Source organism: Eschrichtius robustus, chromosome 14, assembly GCF_028021215.1.
Source record: "Eschrichtius robustus isolate mEscRob2 chromosome 14, mEscRob2.pri, whole genome shotgun sequence".
NCBI lineage: Eukaryota > Metazoa > Chordata > Mammalia > Artiodactyla > Eschrichtiidae > Eschrichtius > Eschrichtius robustus.
In genome coordinates this window covers 659,008-676,095 of record NC_090837.1, presented here as the reverse complement: position 1 = coordinate 676,095, position 17,088 = coordinate 659,008, and the positions used below count along the sequence as shown (strand labels likewise).

Genomic DNA, 17,088 nt, shown 5'->3' with positions numbered 1-17,088 from the left:
TAGGAATTAATGTTAACACCATTCTGGTTAAGACTTTTTGTGTTGATAAATAATTCATAAGGCAGTTAGCACTTTGAGTCTGACAACAGGAGAATATATTAATACAGTCGACTCCAAAAAGGTCAGCGGCGGGCGGCAGGGCCAGGGGCCATCTTTTTATTCATTCCTGACATGGGATCGTTCATTATTCCAGCCCAGCGAGGGCTGCGGGGAGAGCCGCTGATGAGAAAAGGGAGAGCGGGTTTGGTGTGACCCACCGTCCTAGGTGTGGACCCAGGCCCCAGCAAGGCCCCTGAGACGGGAGCCGAAAGCGGCGGGGTCTGCAGCTCAGGCGGGGCCAGGGGTGGGCGGGAAGTGGGTCCTAAAGCGGCGACGGCTGGCCGTCCCCGAGTATTTGTGGCACCCTCGCTGTGGGCCAGGTGCCACTCCAGGCCCCAAGGTCAGAGGATTGAAGAGAACCCAGAAATCCCCGCTCTCGTGGAGGCCATGGAGGGAGGGGCAGATGGGACAGGGGAAGCGAGTCAGAGGGGTGTCGTGTCAGCAAAAGTGCACAGAGCGGATGTGGAGGGCGCCCTGAAGCTCCGGGTTCAAGGGTGCCATCCATCTGAGGAGAGGCTCGGAGGAGGGGCCCGGTCTCTCGGGGTACCTGCGGCATGGGCGTTCCTAAGGGGAACAGAGTGCATGGGACCCTAGCCATCACGTGAGCATTTGTGTGTCAGTGTGTGTGTGTGCTTGGGCATGTGTGCAAGTAAGTGTACAGGTGTGCGCGTGTACACGACAACGTGAGTACACGTGCGTGCATGCAGGTGTAATTACAGTCACAACGTGGCCGGCCAGTGGCGGGGGGATGTCAGGTGAGCTGGTGGCCCGTGAGGCCTGTGGAGATTCGGGGACGTCACGTTTGCCCCGGGCATGAGACGATGTCACCCTTGGCACTGAGCAGTGACGTGGCCGCCGCTCTGTTGCCAGGAGCTGCTGGTGGGGACCGATGAGGCACGGAGCGGAGGAGGGGGGCTGCAGGGACAGACACGGTTGGCCCATCTGGGGGCAGCAGATTTGCCAGTCGGCCGGCGGAGCCTGCGGGGAGGGCTCAGGGAGGGCTCCCCGGAAGGACAGGGCTGCCCTCCGCGCCCAGTGTCACAGCACCCTGCATCGCCCCTCACGGTGGGACCACGCAACCCCGGCACAGAATTAGAAAGCTACAGGGGCAGAACTGATGGGAAGAGAAGTTGCTGGGGGAAAAGGGCTCGTTCATGATGTGAGTGCCGGGCCTGAGTCCCGGCGTGGGTGCGCAGAGCAGAGGCCGCGGGGCGCTCGAGTGTATCCTCGTGGCTCTTGGAAAAGTTACCCACAGGGAGGTGCCCCAGTCCTCCTTGGTATCTGTGGGAACTGCACCCGGAGAAAATGAAAAGTAACTTTGTGTTTTTCATAACAGGGTCAAGGCTCTGGTGATACTGAGCAGGTTGTCGGCTTCGTGAACTTTGTCTGACAGAACATTCCAGAATTATGTGAGGTGCTAGGCAATGCTGTGGGGACGGCCCCCAGCGCAGGCAGAACCCCACTCTGTGTGACACCCAAAGCACCCTCTGGATGCCGACCCTCGAGACCCCGTGAGGGGAGGAGGAGGGTGGGACCAGTCGGTTGTCAGGGCCTAAGTCATCCATCTGTTCATTCATTCCTTCCCTGCCTGTGCTGTCTGGGGTCTCTGTGTACACCCACGAGTCATTCATTCATTCATTCCCTACCCCTTGCTGTTTGGGGTCTGTGTACACCCACGAGTCATTCATTCATTCACTCCCTACCCCCTGCTGTCCAGGGTCTGTGTGTACCCCCCGGGTCATTCATTCAGTCACTCATTCCCTGCCCACGCTGGACTGCAGGAATGAGATCTTTGTACTTTTTTTTTTTTTGGCCTTGCCGCGTGGCATGTGGGCTCTTAGTTCCCCGCCCAGGGATGGAACCCGCACCCCCTGCATTGGGAGCACGGTGTCTTAACCACTGGACCGCCAGGGAAGTCCCGGAATGAGATCTTTGTTCTCAGGGAACTTGGGTTTCACTGGAAGGAGGCTGATGATAAACAAATTAGCAACTGACTGAAGATGGCTGCAGGGCGAGGTCAGGACTGCATAGGCGGCTGTGGAGCGCTGCGCCCAAGCTCAGCTCAGGGGAGGGCGGGGAAGGCCAGCCTGGCAGGGTTATGGGGGGCGGGGCAGCAGGCCAGTCGCACAGGCCAGGCGTGGGAAGGCCTGGAATTCTGTTCCAGGTCCTCTTGGGGCTGGCGGGTTGGGAGGGGTGGCTTTTGCTGTGCCGGCCTCCCCTCTCACTGGGCACCGGCTCCACCCCAGACTCCCCACTGAAGACAGACCACGCGCTGGCCGCTCGTAAGCCGCAGCGTCCACAGCGACAGCTCAGGCTTGGGGCCTGGGATGACGCCGGGCTGCCAGCGAGACCCGCACCGTGTCCCCAGTGGCTTCCCTCAGAGGCAGCTCTCAGCCGCGTCTGAAAGTGCAGGAGGGGCCCCAGCCCCCCCGTCTCTCAGGCCCCGCGAAACCCGCGGCCCGGCTGCAGGGCCGTGTCTTCTCAGCCAGGCTTGGCGGCCGCTGTGGCCCCCAGAGCTCCACCCACTGCCACCGCGGGCAGGGAACGGGCTGCGGGGCTCAGCCCTCCTGACCCGGAGGGGCCTGGGGCCGGCAGGTGGGCCGTGTGGGCTGAGGTGGCCCAGGTGACTCGGGCCCCTCTGTCCCCGCTGCGCCCACCCCGTGACGGGTGGCGTCCCCACAGTGCATCCCTGCTTGGTGGTCCCCTCCCCACAGAGGCAGTCCGCACCCGGCTATTAGGATGCAGTAACTTAATTGCTCGTTAATTGAGTAATTAGTGCTTTGTTTTGCTTTAAAGCCTAAACACTCACAAAAAGTGACTTAGCTGAGTAAACAAACATGGGATTTTCAGGATCCACCATCCAGGTATCATGCCTAATTAATCAGGGCCGACTGTGACTTCCTGGGCCGAGGGGGCCAGGGGCTCTTTGAGGGGCAGTACTGGGACCTCAGTGCGGTCTTGGCCACCACGAGGGAGTCGCTGGCGTGGGGCCCTGACCACATGGGCAGGTTAGGACTGTGGGTTCCGGAGCCTATCACCCACCCTCCAGCCACGCCCTGGGAGGACGCCCAACCGCTCTGCCTCCGTTTCCCCGTCCGTAGGCAGGTAGATCTGTGGTGGGGACTAGTGAAGTGTGTGGAAGCAAGCCCAGTGAGCAAACACAGCATCAGCCCCATGCCCTGTGGTTTTCTGGGCCTCTGCCTCTCTTCTGCCCCCACTCCTGCCAGCCCTACGGTCCCAGGGCTTGCCTGGGGTTCTAGGGCAGGTGGACAGTGGCACAGGGCCATTTGGGGCCTGGACCCAGCTCACGGCCCCTGCTCAGTGGCCGTGTGGCCGCAGATAAATCCCTTTACCCTTTGAGCCTCTGCTTTCTCATCTGTGAAGTGGGCTTGTGCCACGGTGAGCACTGGTGGCTGCAGCCGCCCTTGAAAGGAGGGTGGTGCCAGCCTTCTCCAGCCGTGTGCCCAGCTCCCAGCACGTCAGACCCAGTCACCCGACAACCCCGCGGGCACCCCATTCCGCAGATGAGACAGAGGAGGCCCCAGCGCTGCCCTGGTGGCACCCCCGCCCCCGAGGGCCCCCAGGGTCTACTTCTGACCGGGGGTGGGGGTGGGGGGTGCCTGGCTGAAACCCTCAGCCGCGGTGCTCATTTACATGATGGAGGCGCGCGTACAAGGATGAGAAGTGGCCTTCCCACTGCAGAGCGTAACCAGACAGCGCTGCCTCTTCCCAGGCTGCTCCCTGCCCAGCTGGGGTTCACAGCTCATTTGGCTCTGTATTTTAGCCGAATCACTTAATTGGCGTGTGTTCTACATCCCCATGGAGCGTTTGCAGCAGAAACGAAGGTGACATTTCCGCCTGGGCTGGGGCCCCTCTGCTCCCCAGACAGCGACGCCCCTCTCTTCTCCCCCAGTTCTTCCAAAGCGGCTCCAAAAGCAGAGTGTTTAATAAGCTGGAGCTGACGTGCGGGCCAAGGGCGGGAGCCCCGAGCGCAGACACGGACTGTCCACACAGCCACCGCTCCTGGGCCCGCGTGGCCCCATGGCAGGTCTCCTGACTGTTCAGGTGCCGCACACCCGTGGGACATCTGGCAGGACACGCTAGGGTAGAGCGCCCCCGGACAGGGTGCCCAGGGGCTCACGTGTGAGACGCCTTGGAGCGCGACTCCCATGTCTTGGCGCTCAGGCGTGCACAGGCACACGTGAGCCACGAGAACACGCCCAGCGAGCGCTGCCCGCGCCGAGGACTGGTGCCACCCGGGCTCCCCGGGCGTCCCCTGGCACACCTCCGGCCACGTGGCTACGACCCAGGGTGGGGGTCAGCAGTGGCTGCCCAGCAGCTCAGACCTTCCTCGCCGCCACGCCCAGGTGGCCTGAACAGAACGTCCCGTCACCTTCCGCTCACACACAGACCGCAGATCCTGCCTACTTTTTCGGTTCGCAGCTGCTCAGGCCTTTGCAGGTGACGGTGCCCACTGGGAGCCTGGCCCAGACCAGGGGGAGGGGCCGGCCCTCCTTGGCCCCCAGCAGCTCTGCAGTCAGGGCCTCCGCGGGCCCTTGTGCAGCTCAGGCCCCGCTGCTGGGCAGGGCCCCGGCCCACCCCCGCCTCCAAGCGCCAGGCCACGCTGGCCCTGAGCCTGCTGGACCCCTGGATGGAGGTGGGGCCGCCTGAGTGAGAAGAAGGGCCGGGGCGGTTTCACACCCTCCTTCCAGCAGCCCCCCGGCAGCCCCTCGACCTGTGTCTCCGTTGCACAGTGGAGACCCCGCAGCGATCAGGAGGGACACCCCCGCCCCCATGGGTGACTTGGCCCAGCCCTGGGTGCTGGAACGTCTGCTGGGGGCACGGGCTCAGCAGCAGGGCGCCCTGCCCATGGATTTTTCATGCCTTTGTTTGAGGAGTGGGAGCGGCAGCCTTGCTCCGCGCTGCTGCGATGCAGCGGTGATTAACGTTCACTCTGAGAGAAGAGCAAGGCCCGTCTCTGCGGCTGCTGAACAACCGTGTCGATTTGTGGAGGCCGATGAGCAGCCCTCGCCCCAAGCAAGTAGCTGCCCAGGTTTCTGGAAGGGTCTCGGTGACGGAGGCCAAGCTCTCCAGACCTGCTGTGCAGGTGCCCCCGGGGAAGCAGGACTGTCGGGCGACAGTGTCTGTGCCCAGGCCCGTGGATGACTCAGGTGCCTCCAAGGGCTGGTCGGGTGATAGGGAAGAAGGGGCTGGGGCAGATCACGGTGACAGCGAAGGTGTCAGTGGTGATGGTGAAGGTGACGGTGACGGTGATGCTGAAGGTGACGATGATGAGGGGGGTGACACTGAGGAAGGTGGAGATGACGACGACAGCGGCTCCCATTTATGTGCCCGGACTGCCAACCAGCTGCTGCCCTGAGCACCCCACCCACACTGACCGATGTGACCCCAAGCCCCCGCAGCACCGAGGCCCCCCGTCTCGGCGGACGAGGAACTGAGGCCCAGAGAGGTGAAACGAGCGGCCGCCATATTACCGGGAGTGAAGGCAGGACGGAGCCCCGGGCTCCGGGACCCACCGTGGGGCTATGTCCCCAGCATGTGACAAGGGCCGGCACTCGGGCCCTGGACGTCAGGAGAGGCGGGGAGGGGGCCCAGCGGGGCCCTGCCTGGCACTGGGCAGGGCTGTCACGCGGGCATGTGGCTCCCCGTTCTCAGTAAGGCGCAGGATCTCGTGAGAAATCTCCAGATTTTTAAATGTTGGCAGCAAATTTTTTTAAAAAATTAGGCCAGTTAGGCCAAACAAAGCCTCACCCAGCTTATGGCTTCTCACGCTGTGTCTCAAGGCCATGTCCACCCATGGATGGGTCCCTCGTCACATCACGTCCGTGAACGTGGGCGACACGCAGCTACCCTTGGGCATCCCCACGTCACATCTATTTGCGTGAGTGACACAGTGGCCTGGGACATGGAAGAGCTGAGCTTCGGGGCTTTGGGATGCGGGACCCTGAGCTCACATCTGCCTCTGACCTACGCTGGGTGGTCTTGAGCTCCCAGCGGGGTGCCTCTCCCCAGCCCCTCATTAGAGTCACCTGGCCCAGGCTTCAGGCTGACGGGGTCTGAGGCCCCTCGGGTGAGCTGAGGTGCACTCAGGACTGTAAGCCTCTGGGCTGGCTGAAGGGTGGGCAGAGGGGATGGTCCTGGATGAGTGGGCCTGCTGGTTCATTGTTTGCTGGCTCGACCAGGCTGGGAGGAACCGGTAGGCAAGTAAAGGGGTGTGCTACCTCCTGAGCGGGATTGGAGCTGGGGGCAAGCAGGGAAGGATAGAGTTGATGCTGGGCTCTCATCTGGGCCAAGGAGTGCTCCCTTTCTGGCCACCGGCCATCAGGGTCAGGCGCAAGAGCCGGCACTTCCAGGGCTGGGAGACACCTCCCTGAAACTCTCAGGTTTGGGCCTTCAGCCATTCCAAAGGGGAACCTCTCATTCTCGGCCTAGTTGGAAGACAATAATAATTAATACTGAGTGATGATGGTGGTGGTGATGGTGGTGGTTATGGTGATGGTGATGATGGTAATGATGGTGGTGACGGTGGTGGTGGTGATGACGGTGATGGTGATGACGGTGATGGTGATGATGGTGGTGGTGGTGGTGATGATGGTGGTGGTGGCGGTGATGGTGGTGATAGTGGTGATGATGGTGGTGATAGTGGTGATGATGGTGATGGTGGTGGTGGTGATGGTGGTAGTGGTGAAAATACAACCACACGGTATATCATGATGAGTACACACCCAGTGCTGTCCTAGTGCTTTGCATGTATTCACTCATATAAGCTGTACAACAATCCTGGAGGTGGGCTGTTGGCTCCGTTTTACAGAAGCATAACTGAGGCACAGAGAGGTCATGGCACTTGCCCAGGGCTGCACAGCATAGGTGGCAGCACAGCGTCAGAGAAGGCGTCTGCTCCAGAGCCCATGTCTTGGGCTCCCACCATACCCAGCACATCCCTTGGGGCCTAGGGTCTGTCCCCTGCTCTGTGGACTCCCCGCCTGGACCCCCACCCATACCAGGATGACGCTCTCCAGGACCGCCCAGCCCAGCCCAACCCCGTGAAGGTCGCCTCACTCAGGCAGCTCCCACGAGACAGATGTGGCTCTTTTTCCCTCTTTGTCCTGATTAATTGCCTCATTCAATTCCGACTCTATTGCAGTTAAACATTAATTCAGTAGGACTTAGTAACGTGAATTCATTTGCAGCGCAGCCTGTGCTGGCTGAAAACGGTGAGTTGTTTGGTTAATTATAGGCTCCGTGGACTCTCTGGAAAGCACCCTCACCCCCTCCTCGATGTCAGATCGTTTAGCTGTCACCAGTGGCACCGTCTGAAAGCGTGGAAGGGGTGAAACCGGGCCTGGGGTGGAGCAGGGCCAGGCCTAGGGGTGCTTCCAGGCTGCCCAAGGGACAGTGTGCTGCACCCGAGGCCCGGCCCCCTGATGGTTTGATGGGATTGCAGTTTCCACCTCAAGGGCTTGTTAGGCATAAAGAGGCCTGATTGGGGGTGTCTGGCAGCTCGGCTAATTCTGCAGCATCAGAGGGGTTCCTGTCCCCCACAGCCCCCCTCCAGGCCGCACTCCCACAGGCCACGACCCCCCGGTTCCCCCCACCCCTCCCTCCTGGCACAGAGAACGTCCGTCCGGAAGTGCCGGTCATGTGACCGCACAACAAAGCTCAGTCCAAGCTCGCTGTGCGGTGAAGCTTTGCATGTTCTGGCCACTCACCTTTCCAGCCTCATCTCCCACCTCCCCTCCTCGCCTTCCTGCTCTGCCTCTGGGTTTCAGCCGCCCTGCTAGAGCCAGCCAGCCATGAGGGGCGGACCTGGCCTCTCACCGTGGCTGTACGGCCAGGAGACTGGGCCCGTGGTCCTTCTGCCATTTGTGAGGGGACACCCGCCCTGGAGGTCTTGGGCCAGGCCCTGCAGGGTGCAGTGCGAGGTTGGGGGGCAGAGGGTCCACGGGGCTGCTGTCAGCCTCAGGAAGATCCCCCCAAATGCCCATCCCCCCTGTCCCCAGGGACACTCTCCGCCTGCGGTGAGTGGCTGATAAAGCACAAGGCAGGTCGCCACAACTCCGTGAACCCTGTCATTGAACCCACCCCGGCCCTGGGGCGCGGAGGGCGTGTGCCCGATCGCAGAGTGGGTCTGGTGGAGGACCCCACAGAAACAGCACGTGTCTGTGGAGCACCTCCACATGTCTGCCTGGGGCCCATCACCCTCCTGTGCGTCCCGGGGAGATTTATTTTCAGCAATATAATTCACTTGACATAAACGTGTCACAATTACAGTTGCTGGGAAGAGATTCTTTATGGTTTATATTCTTTTAGGGGGAAAATTGCTGTGGTTTCTAGAGCAGGCTTTCTTTTTAAAGCTCTGCTCACTGAAAATGGAAAACGAGGATTTGTTTGCACGATGTTCACAATCTTCCCTTAACCAGCTGCGCTAACCCGTGGAGCGGTTTCTGCTGGGGCATCTGCAGGGGCGGGCGGGGGGAGCAGGTGGCCCCCACCCCGGCAGGCAGCACCTGCAGCACAGGCTGTCCTGACGGCTTGTCTTCCACGGGCCCCAGCCCTCACTGGCCCCCGCCCTCCCTGCGGCCCCTTCAGGCCACCCGAGGCTGGGCCTCTCTGTCTCCCTGCCCAGGCGGTGCCCAGAGTCCCTCCCCTGAGCCCTGGTCCGTCGGCCTGGCCTCGTAACCAGCCAAGGGCCCCTCGCGTCTCACCGCGGCCCCCCCACTGCCTGGAGAGCTCAGCACCTGGGAGGGAGCCTGAGGGGGGCGGGGGGCTGCTCCACGTGTGTCCTGGGGTTACCGGGTAGCTCGGGCCTGCTTGGGCGTGCCGGTGCTGGTCTGCATCTGCCTGGTCACGTGCGCTCCTCTGTCTCACCTCTGCCTCGCCTACCCCTACGACCAGCCCCATGCCCCGGTCCTCGATGGAGCTCCCACCCAGGGCTTGCCTAGGCCCCCAGATCCCTCCCAGCTCCCTGCGCCTGGGCCCCTGGTCCTGCTGGCTGGGGACACCCCCATCCCAGACCTGAGGCCCCGAGTCGGGGCGTGGGGCGGCCAGAGCCGCCTCCTCTGGCCCTGCCCCCCAGCCCAGGCCCCTCCCACACTCTCACCTTCTCACCCCCTAGCCCCCAACCCGCCTGTGGGGCGCTGACTCACCTCTCTCTCTCTCTTCCCCCCACTGCAGTGCGACAGCGAGAGCGACGGGGATGACAAGGTAAGCCTTCCACCCCCTCCCCCGCCCCTCCCGCTGACCTGGACCCCAGCAGGCTGGGCCCTGGACCCCAGGCAGAAAGGTCGTGGTTCTCCTGTGGGGTGCGCGGGTGACTGTCGCCTCCCCGACCTGGCTGAGGGCCAGATGCGGTAGACGTCCACGCTGGGACCTGGGACGCTGCCCGGGCCCCTTGGGGCTGCAGGACCGGACCTCAGCTCCTGGCCTGTCGGCAGCTGTCTCAGTCCAGGGTTCCCTGGGATGGGGGAGCCGTGGGCAGAGCGGGGGCCACACTCTGTTGCGTTTCCATGCTGGGGGCCGTAAACATCACCCCAAAACAGAGACTTCCGCTAATAGCAACAGCGCCTGGCCCCTCGCAATTCCCTCCAACCCCCCCGCTTTTCAGGAACAATGAAGTTTCTACTAACTCGGGATTTATGCAGTGGGAGAGTTAGCACAGGGACAGCCGAGGGGCCTTCCGGCGGTGCCGTCATCCCTCTGCGTTCCTTTCCGCAGCTCCTGCCTTGGCCCTTGGGGTTCGGGAGTCCTTGCTCCTGGCCATCTGCCGGGCCCTGTGTGTCCTGGGGGAAGGGGAAGAGCTCTTGGCTCAGCAGGTGTTGGCAGAGCACCTACTGTGTGCTGAGCTCTGTGTGGGCAGGGATACAGCGGGGGGCGCCGCTCGGGACTGCCTCTCGGGGGCAGCGACCGGGGGCAGCGACCAGAAGCAGCGTGAGGCCCAGCGGGCGCAGGCGCCCGGCACTCACCGTCCCAAAGCCCTGTGGGGCAGGGACTGTCGCTTCCTGATGTAGAAGTGGAGACAAGGCACAGAGAGGGTAAGGAACCTGCCCGAGGTCACACAGCTGGAACCCGGGCAGGCTGGGTGCACCGTCCTTGGGGAACGAGCTAGCAGCCCACCTGAAGAGTCTTAGGTGGTGAGACGGGCAGGAGGTGGCCGCGCCGACGTGATGGAGCCCCTTGTCCTCGGGGTGGGGCCCCCCCGGGGGTGGCACCGGGCACCAAGGAGGACAAGTGTCCAGGCAGTGGGGCCAGTGTGCATGAGGGCTCTTCGTGTGAGGCGGATGGAAGGGCAGCTGAATACCGACTGGTGTCTAGGCAAGTTTCTGTGAACTGGAACGTGGTCCTGTCGGGAGGTCTGTGCGGTGTGAGAGCCTCGGTTGCTGCCTCTCTGGTGTGTCCTGGCCTGTGTGGGCAGGAGCTGTGGACGGACAGACGGCCAGCCCCCCTCGTACAGGCTTCACACTCAAGCACAGAGCCGCCTATAAGCACGTGAGCAAGTGTGGAAAGGACCCAAAGGCCGGCTAGCAGGGTGCTCAGGGTCAGGGCAGGCCTGCAGAGGATGCCTGGGGTCCGGATGACCAGCCTCATGAGGTAGGGTACTGGTCTGGGCTGGGCGAGCGTTTATCCCAAGGGCCGGGAGGGGGACGGGAGTCGCGTGGTGAATGGAGGAGGGGCAGGTGTGGGCGGGTGAGGTTGAGGATGTGCCGTCCGAGGTGAGTTGGCCCAGAAGCCCCGTGTGGAGTCATTGCTGTGGTCGAGACCATCCTGGGAAGGTGGCCAGAGGGCAGGGCAGCTAGGAAGTGTCTGTGGTCCCGAGTGCTCCCCGCTCAGCCGTCCTGTGAGTGGACAAGGTGTCGGGCCGCCGGAGGGCACTGGGACAGGTGCCGCGTTTTCGCAGGAGCTGTCGCTCCTGATGTCTTTTTTTTAATATAAATTTATGTATTTATTTTTGGCTGCGTTGGGTCTTCGTTGCTGCACGCGGGCTTTCTCTAGTTGCGGCGAGCGGGGGCTATTCTTCGTTGCTGTGCGTGGGCTTCTCATTGTGGTGGCTTCTCTTGTTGTGGAGCATGGACTCTAGGTGCGCGGGCTTCAGTAGTTGTGGCTTACGGGCTCAGTAGTTGTGGCTCGTGGGCTCTAGAGCGCAGGCCTCAGTAGTTGTGGCTCGCGGGCTTAGTTGCTCTGCGACATGTGGGATCTTCCCGGGCCAGGGCTCGAACCCGTGTCCCCTGCATTGGCAGGCGGATTCTTAACCACTGCGCCACCAGGGAAGCCCCACTCCTGATGTCTTTAATGTATTAGATCGCAGCACCTGGGAAAGTGCTGTGCTGGGCCATCACTTTCAGCACCTCCTTTAATTGAAAAGCTGCAGGAAACACTCTCTGAGGCCACGGGCTGCTCTGAGGGGGCTGTGGGGAGGGGCTTCTGAGACCCTGAGGCTGCTGACTGCTCTGTCCAGGGGCCCGTTGGTCAGCGCTGGTCCTGGCATGTTCCTCCCTCCACCCCTCGGTCCACCCCTCCTGCCAGAGCGAGGACCCTGGAGTGGAGACCAGGTGCCGGAAGGGGCCGAGCCGGGGCACAGCCCCACATGGCAGCTCCGACCAGGCACGCCGAGAACTTCTGCCCAGGGCCGTCAACCCCGGGCACCGAGGCCGGCAGGCTGTGACCGAGGGCTAGCCGGAGGCCGTGGCTTTGGCCTCCTCTGCATTCATGCCCACCCGTGCACTGGCGGTGGCCCCGAGCTCAGCCTGGCCAAGGACTGACGGCACAGCGGGCGCGGTCACCAGGGGCGGCCGGGGGTCCTCAGGAGGAGGGGCAGAGCCCAGTCTTCCCCATGGTGACTGGGCCCCGGCGTGGCCATGGCGGTGGGCCCCCAGTGGGCTGCACAGGCGATGCGCGCGTGCGACCACCCCTGGCTCCGGCGTGGGCAGGCCTTGGTGGGGCCCAGGCAGGGGGAGGGAGAGAGAAGCCTCCCACTGTCGCCACCTGCTCCGGGAGTGACGGGGTGCCTCTCCTGGGCTATGGTGAGCTCTGAGTGAGCTAGCACAGGGTGACTGAGCCTGCCATTTGTTTGTGGGGCGGTGGGGCCCCTGAAGTGGGCAGAGCCGGGCCATGCTGCAGAAAGCCTCTTGGCTGATGAGCCAGGGAAAGGTACAGGATTCCTCCCCGGTCACCCGAGTTTGCCTTCTCCATGAGCACATGGGGCTTCTGGGACACTAGGGTGTGTTCCAGACAGCTTGAGATGCAGGCCAGAGGCCAGGGCCAAGATTCCATGCAGCTGACCATGGTGCCGCGCGGAGAAGGGGGCCTGGACGGAGCCCAAGAGCGGCCTGGTGGTGGGGAGGTCTTGGGGCTTCCTAGAGCAGCCCCCTGGGATAGGGGCCCCCTCTAGGGCCCCAGGGCTATTCACCAACCAGCATGGACAGATCTTGGTATTTCTGCCGCCGGGACGGGGATGTGTGTGGTCAGCACTGGCTGGGCTGTTGTGACTCGCCAGGCCCTGCGTGGCTGCCCGGCTGTAGGTCTGGAGGCCGCAGCTGCCCTCGCCCTGCCCTCACCAGCTCTCCTCTGGGCGTGGCACAGTCTCCTTGCTCGCCAGCTCACATCTCTGCCCTTACCAGAAAGATGCGGAGACCTCTGTTGCCTACATGATAAAGTCCCTACCTCTGTCCTGGCTTTCAAGGTGCAGACACCAACTGTCTACCACATGGCCCGTGTCAGGGAGGAAGCTGTAATGGAACTGGACTAAAGAAGGAGTTTGCATTTCTCACCTAAAGGCCTGGATGTGGACCCTCCCGGCTGGCATGGCCTGTCTGTGGTCATCAGTCTCCTCTGTCTTTCTGCTTGGCCATTCTTGGCATATGGCTTCCTTCCTCATAGTCACCTCTTAATCCACAGAAGCAGCTGCAGCACCAGCCATCTTATCTGCATTCCCCTTTCCCACATCATTGATCTTACAACCTGACTGATCACCTCCTGCGTGGTGAGGCAGGGACGATGTTGATGTAAAATGTCCAGTGGGGCCGAAGCAGAAGGAGGGAGGGAGTGGGTGAGCTCAGAGAGGCCACACTGTAAAAAGTCATGGCAAGAAATTCAGCTTTTGATCCAAGTGCGGTGGGGAGCCACCATCCTGGGAGGTCCCTGACACACAGCCTCACCCTGGCAGTGCTCCCCGGGGACACTAATTATGTACCAAGGGTATCACCTGCGGTCCAGACCTCTCTGTTTCCTCCATGGCAGGGACACCCGGTTACTCGAGGCTGTTTGGGTCTGAGTTGGGGTGGTGGGTATGGAGAGACCTTTGGAGTTCCTTCTGTCCTTTACCCGAGCTGGGTTTCTGGGCAATGAGTAACTTCCTCTGGGCCCATCCAAAAGCAGGCGCAGGTCAGAGGGCCACGGTGGACACTTGGCTGGGGCCTCGGCCAAAGTTACCATCCCCCGCCTTCCCCACCCCATAGGGCGGGGAGAGCAGAGAGAGGCGTCCGTCCTCTGCGGTGCTCCGGGGCAGAGCCCTGCCTTTCCGAGGCCATGAGAGCACAGGTGGCAGGGAAAACACCGTCCACTGACAGCAGTGCCCTGGCCTCCCCTGGAGCCTGGCCGCGAACAGGCTGAACGAAGCTGGGACAAGCTTGACTTGTCACACTCCTCGGTGCACAGCAGGCTGGAAGCAGCGGTCAGAAGGCACCCGGGCTGCTCGGGTCGGCGAAGGAGACGCAGCTGGGTGTGCAGGTGGGGCGGGAGAGTGAGGGCGGAGCCCCGTGCCCTGGGTCTGTCGGCGCTGACTCCACACCCGTGCTGGGCGCTGGGGATGGCGTGCCAGGCAGGCAGCCCCAAGGAGGCCTCCTCCTGGGCAGGGCGGCAGGAAGACCAGCGCTCCGTCTCTCCTGGCCAGTTTGCTCCTCCCGCGCCTGCCAGCGTCTGAGGTCAGACGCGCCTGCACCTCCAGGGCCCACTGCTGCCCCTCCTGCCCCGCTTGCCTCCCCGGCCCCGGGCTCCTGCCGGCCCACCCGCCCCTAGCCTGCCAGCCTCGGGCTCTGCCTCTTGGCTCGAGGTACAGACACGCTGAGGACAGTGTGCCTCCCAGACAACGGACAGACAGTCGGAAACCAGCGAGGCCTCTCCAACCAGCCCAGCCCCAGAGGCTGACACGCAGACAGACAGACAGACAGACAGACAGATGGAAAACCTCTCCGCCGCCTCCCCTTCTGCGGGACCAGGCCCTGCCCCGGGGGCAGCCCACGCCCGGGATGCAGGCCCCCCCGCCCCCCTGAGACGCTCCCCTCGCCACAGAACCCCTACATGCTTCCCCACGCCCCACCCCGGCCCTGCCCTGGGCGCTCAGTGCTGGCGGGGAAGGCGGCCTGAGCTGCCAGGAGGCTCCGGAGCCGGGCGGCCAGATGGCTGCGGTCGGTGTCTTAACTGCTTTTTTATTGGAAAAATATGGGGTGAAAAATCGTGTGGGGCTCGTCAGGCAGCCTGCTGGTCCGGTCCGGCTGCCGTCTGCCTGAGCGGCCCAGCCAGCACCCAGCCGTCTCTTGAGGGATGTCTGTCTGGCCTGCCTGCCAGGCTCGCCCCCGCCACCCCGCCAGGACGTGCGCCCTGCACTGGGCCGCAGGAACGGGCAGGGGCAGGGGTGGGGCTGTCAGGCGGCTGGCTGGAGGGCCGGGGGTCCTCTGAGGGCCAGCCCTCCAGCCCCGAGCCTCGGTTTCCTCTTTGCTGAGCGTTGCGAACGGGGGGTCGCGGCGGTGCCTGCGGCCCGGGGTGGAGGCCGGGGTTCGGGGGGTCGGCGCTGGCTGCTGAGATGGCCGGGCGGGCGTCCGCCGCCTCAGGCCCCGGGTCAGCCTGGCTCCTCGGGGCCCTCAGTCTGCGGTGAGCACGGAGCCCAGTCCAGGCTCCTCCGCCTGGCGCCTGACGGGGGCCTCCTCTGAGTCCCCGCCTTCTCACCTCTGGCACGAGGCTCGTGGGCCCACCCCTTAGGTCCCTGTGGCAGCAAGGAAAGGGCACGGCAGCCCGACAGCAGCTCAGAGCAGCGCCCGGCGTGCGTCCCTGCCGCCCGCCTCGGGGCAGCTCCCCTCTGCATCCCGGGCCCGCTGGCACTTGCCTCCCGCGCCGCCGCCGCCGCCCCCACTTCCCGCGGGACGCCCCTGCTTGCCCTCAGAGCGTCCCTGCTCACAGAGGTTTCCTCTGTGTGCCGGGCCAGCCCCACTCCTGAGAACACCTTCCCGGAGTCTGTAGGAGGCTCACCCGTCCTCCCCTCTCCCAGCCGCGGGCCCCCCCTCCAAGGCCAGGTGCTGGGGGGGACAGAGGTGCAGGGGGCCCTGCACAGGCAACCTCACCGGGTGTCCTCATGAGGGCTCAGGGCTGTGCACCGTGACCTAGGGCTGCTCCACCCAGAGTGTGTCTTCCCACGGGTCTGCCCGAGGAAGAGGAAGGGCCTTTGGCAGTTTGCTCACTGAGGGTCCCAGGCAGGCACTGGGGCGGCACATAGGTCCCAGCAAGGACCACGATGTGATGACTGAAATGTAGCCCGCGCCTTCTGGCCCCTGCACGCGTCAGCTCATTCAGCCCCAGATAACCCTCTGAAGTGGCATCTGTCCTGCAGCCCCACCCTCAGCGAGGAACCCAAGGGACAGAGTGAGCATCTGCTAGGACCGGAGGCCTCAGGGGAGTCAGGCACCGTCAGGCTACTGCAAGAGTCCCAGCAGGCGAGGGCGGAGGCCTGGGCTGTGGATGCAGGGGTGGGAGAGGCACTTGTGTCCTACAGCTGCTGTAACAAATTACCACAGACTGGGTGGCCTAAAACAGCTCAAGTTTATAGTTCAGGAGGTCAGAAGTCCAAAATGGGTCTCCCTAAGCCAAAACCAAGGTGTCAGCAGGGGTGGTCCCTTCCGGAGGCTCCAGGGAGAACGTGGTTCCTTGCCTGGCCGGCTTCTGGAGGCTGCCGTGTTCCTGGGCTCCTAGCCTCCTCCCGTCGTCACTCTGACCTCTGCTTCTGAGGTCACGTCTTCTTCTCTGACTCTCCTGCCTCCCTCTTGTGAGGACCCTTGTGATCACGTTGGGTCCATCCAGGCCCATTAGGGCCTGTGGGCTGGGACGCTAGAGCCCGCTGATGCCTTCAGGACCCCACTGCTCACCTGGGACGGCCCTGGGTGCGTGGGGGGCCCCAGGACGCCACGGGAGAGAGGTAGGGGAGGGCCTCAGTCTGGAAGGTGTTGGGTCTGAGGAGCCTGAAGGGTGTCCCAGCATAGGTGAGACAGATGTGATGGCCGCCAGGGACAGAGAATGGGGGGTGGGCACTGACGCCAGGGGCCCCGTCCACGAGCGCCGTGTAGCGTGAGGCCCAGCACAGCAGCGAGGGTGGGAGTGCCCGCTGTGCTCAGCGGAAAGCTGGGTGCGGAGAGTTTAACTTCCTGCTGGGGTCACACAGACCTAAGTGCCAGGCGGGATCTGAACCTGCACCTTCCAGCTGAATGGGAACGCTGAGGCTGAGGAGAAGCCGGGAGGCTGGAAGAGAAGGCAGGAAGACCTCCACGGTGGGGGCCATCTGCCCCTCCCACCTCCCCTGCCCCGGCCTTTCCAGAACTAGCTGAGCAGGACCCCGGGCAGCTCCCACATCCACCTCCAGGTCTCCCCGGGCTCCCCCAGGGATGTACCAGGCTGCCTGGGCGCCTGCAGGGAGGTTGTCCTCTGGCCCTGGGGTGTCCATACCCCTCTGTGCCCGGAAGGGTCGTAGCGCCTTCAGACCACACCTGCCCTGCTAGCCTCGGAGGGGGCCTCACTGGGCGGGGGCGCCAGGGGCCTGGTGCAGGCTTGCGAGGTGGGTGGTCCTTACCTGGGGGCAGGTGGGAACCATGGGATCGGTCAGGGCACAGGCAGAGGCCCAGCACGCAAAACAAGCAGATGCTTTCCGAAATGGTCAGAGCTTGAGGACCAGTCAAGTGGCTGGGGCAGGGGTTAGAGGGCGGCCGAGACACC

At 63.4% G+C, this 17,088-nt stretch overlaps 1 protein-coding gene across 10 annotated transcripts in view; it reads left to right on the top strand.

Moving 5' to 3' along the window:
• The window catches only part of FBRSL1 (fibrosin like 1), an 86,216-nt gene that overhangs the window by 44,013 nt on the left and 25,115 nt on the right, over positions 1-17,088 (top strand). For 9 of the 10 annotated variants that reach the window (XM_068562515.1, XM_068562517.1, XM_068562526.1 and 6 more), the window contains exon 5: positions 9,295-9,324. The exons of the other annotated variant lie outside the window; for it this stretch is intronic. In XM_068562515.1, coding sequence (XP_068418616.1) covers positions 9,295-9,324 — 30 coding nt within the window. The remainder of the gene's footprint in view (positions 1-9,294; positions 9,325-17,088) is intronic. 10 annotated transcript variants of the gene reach the window in all.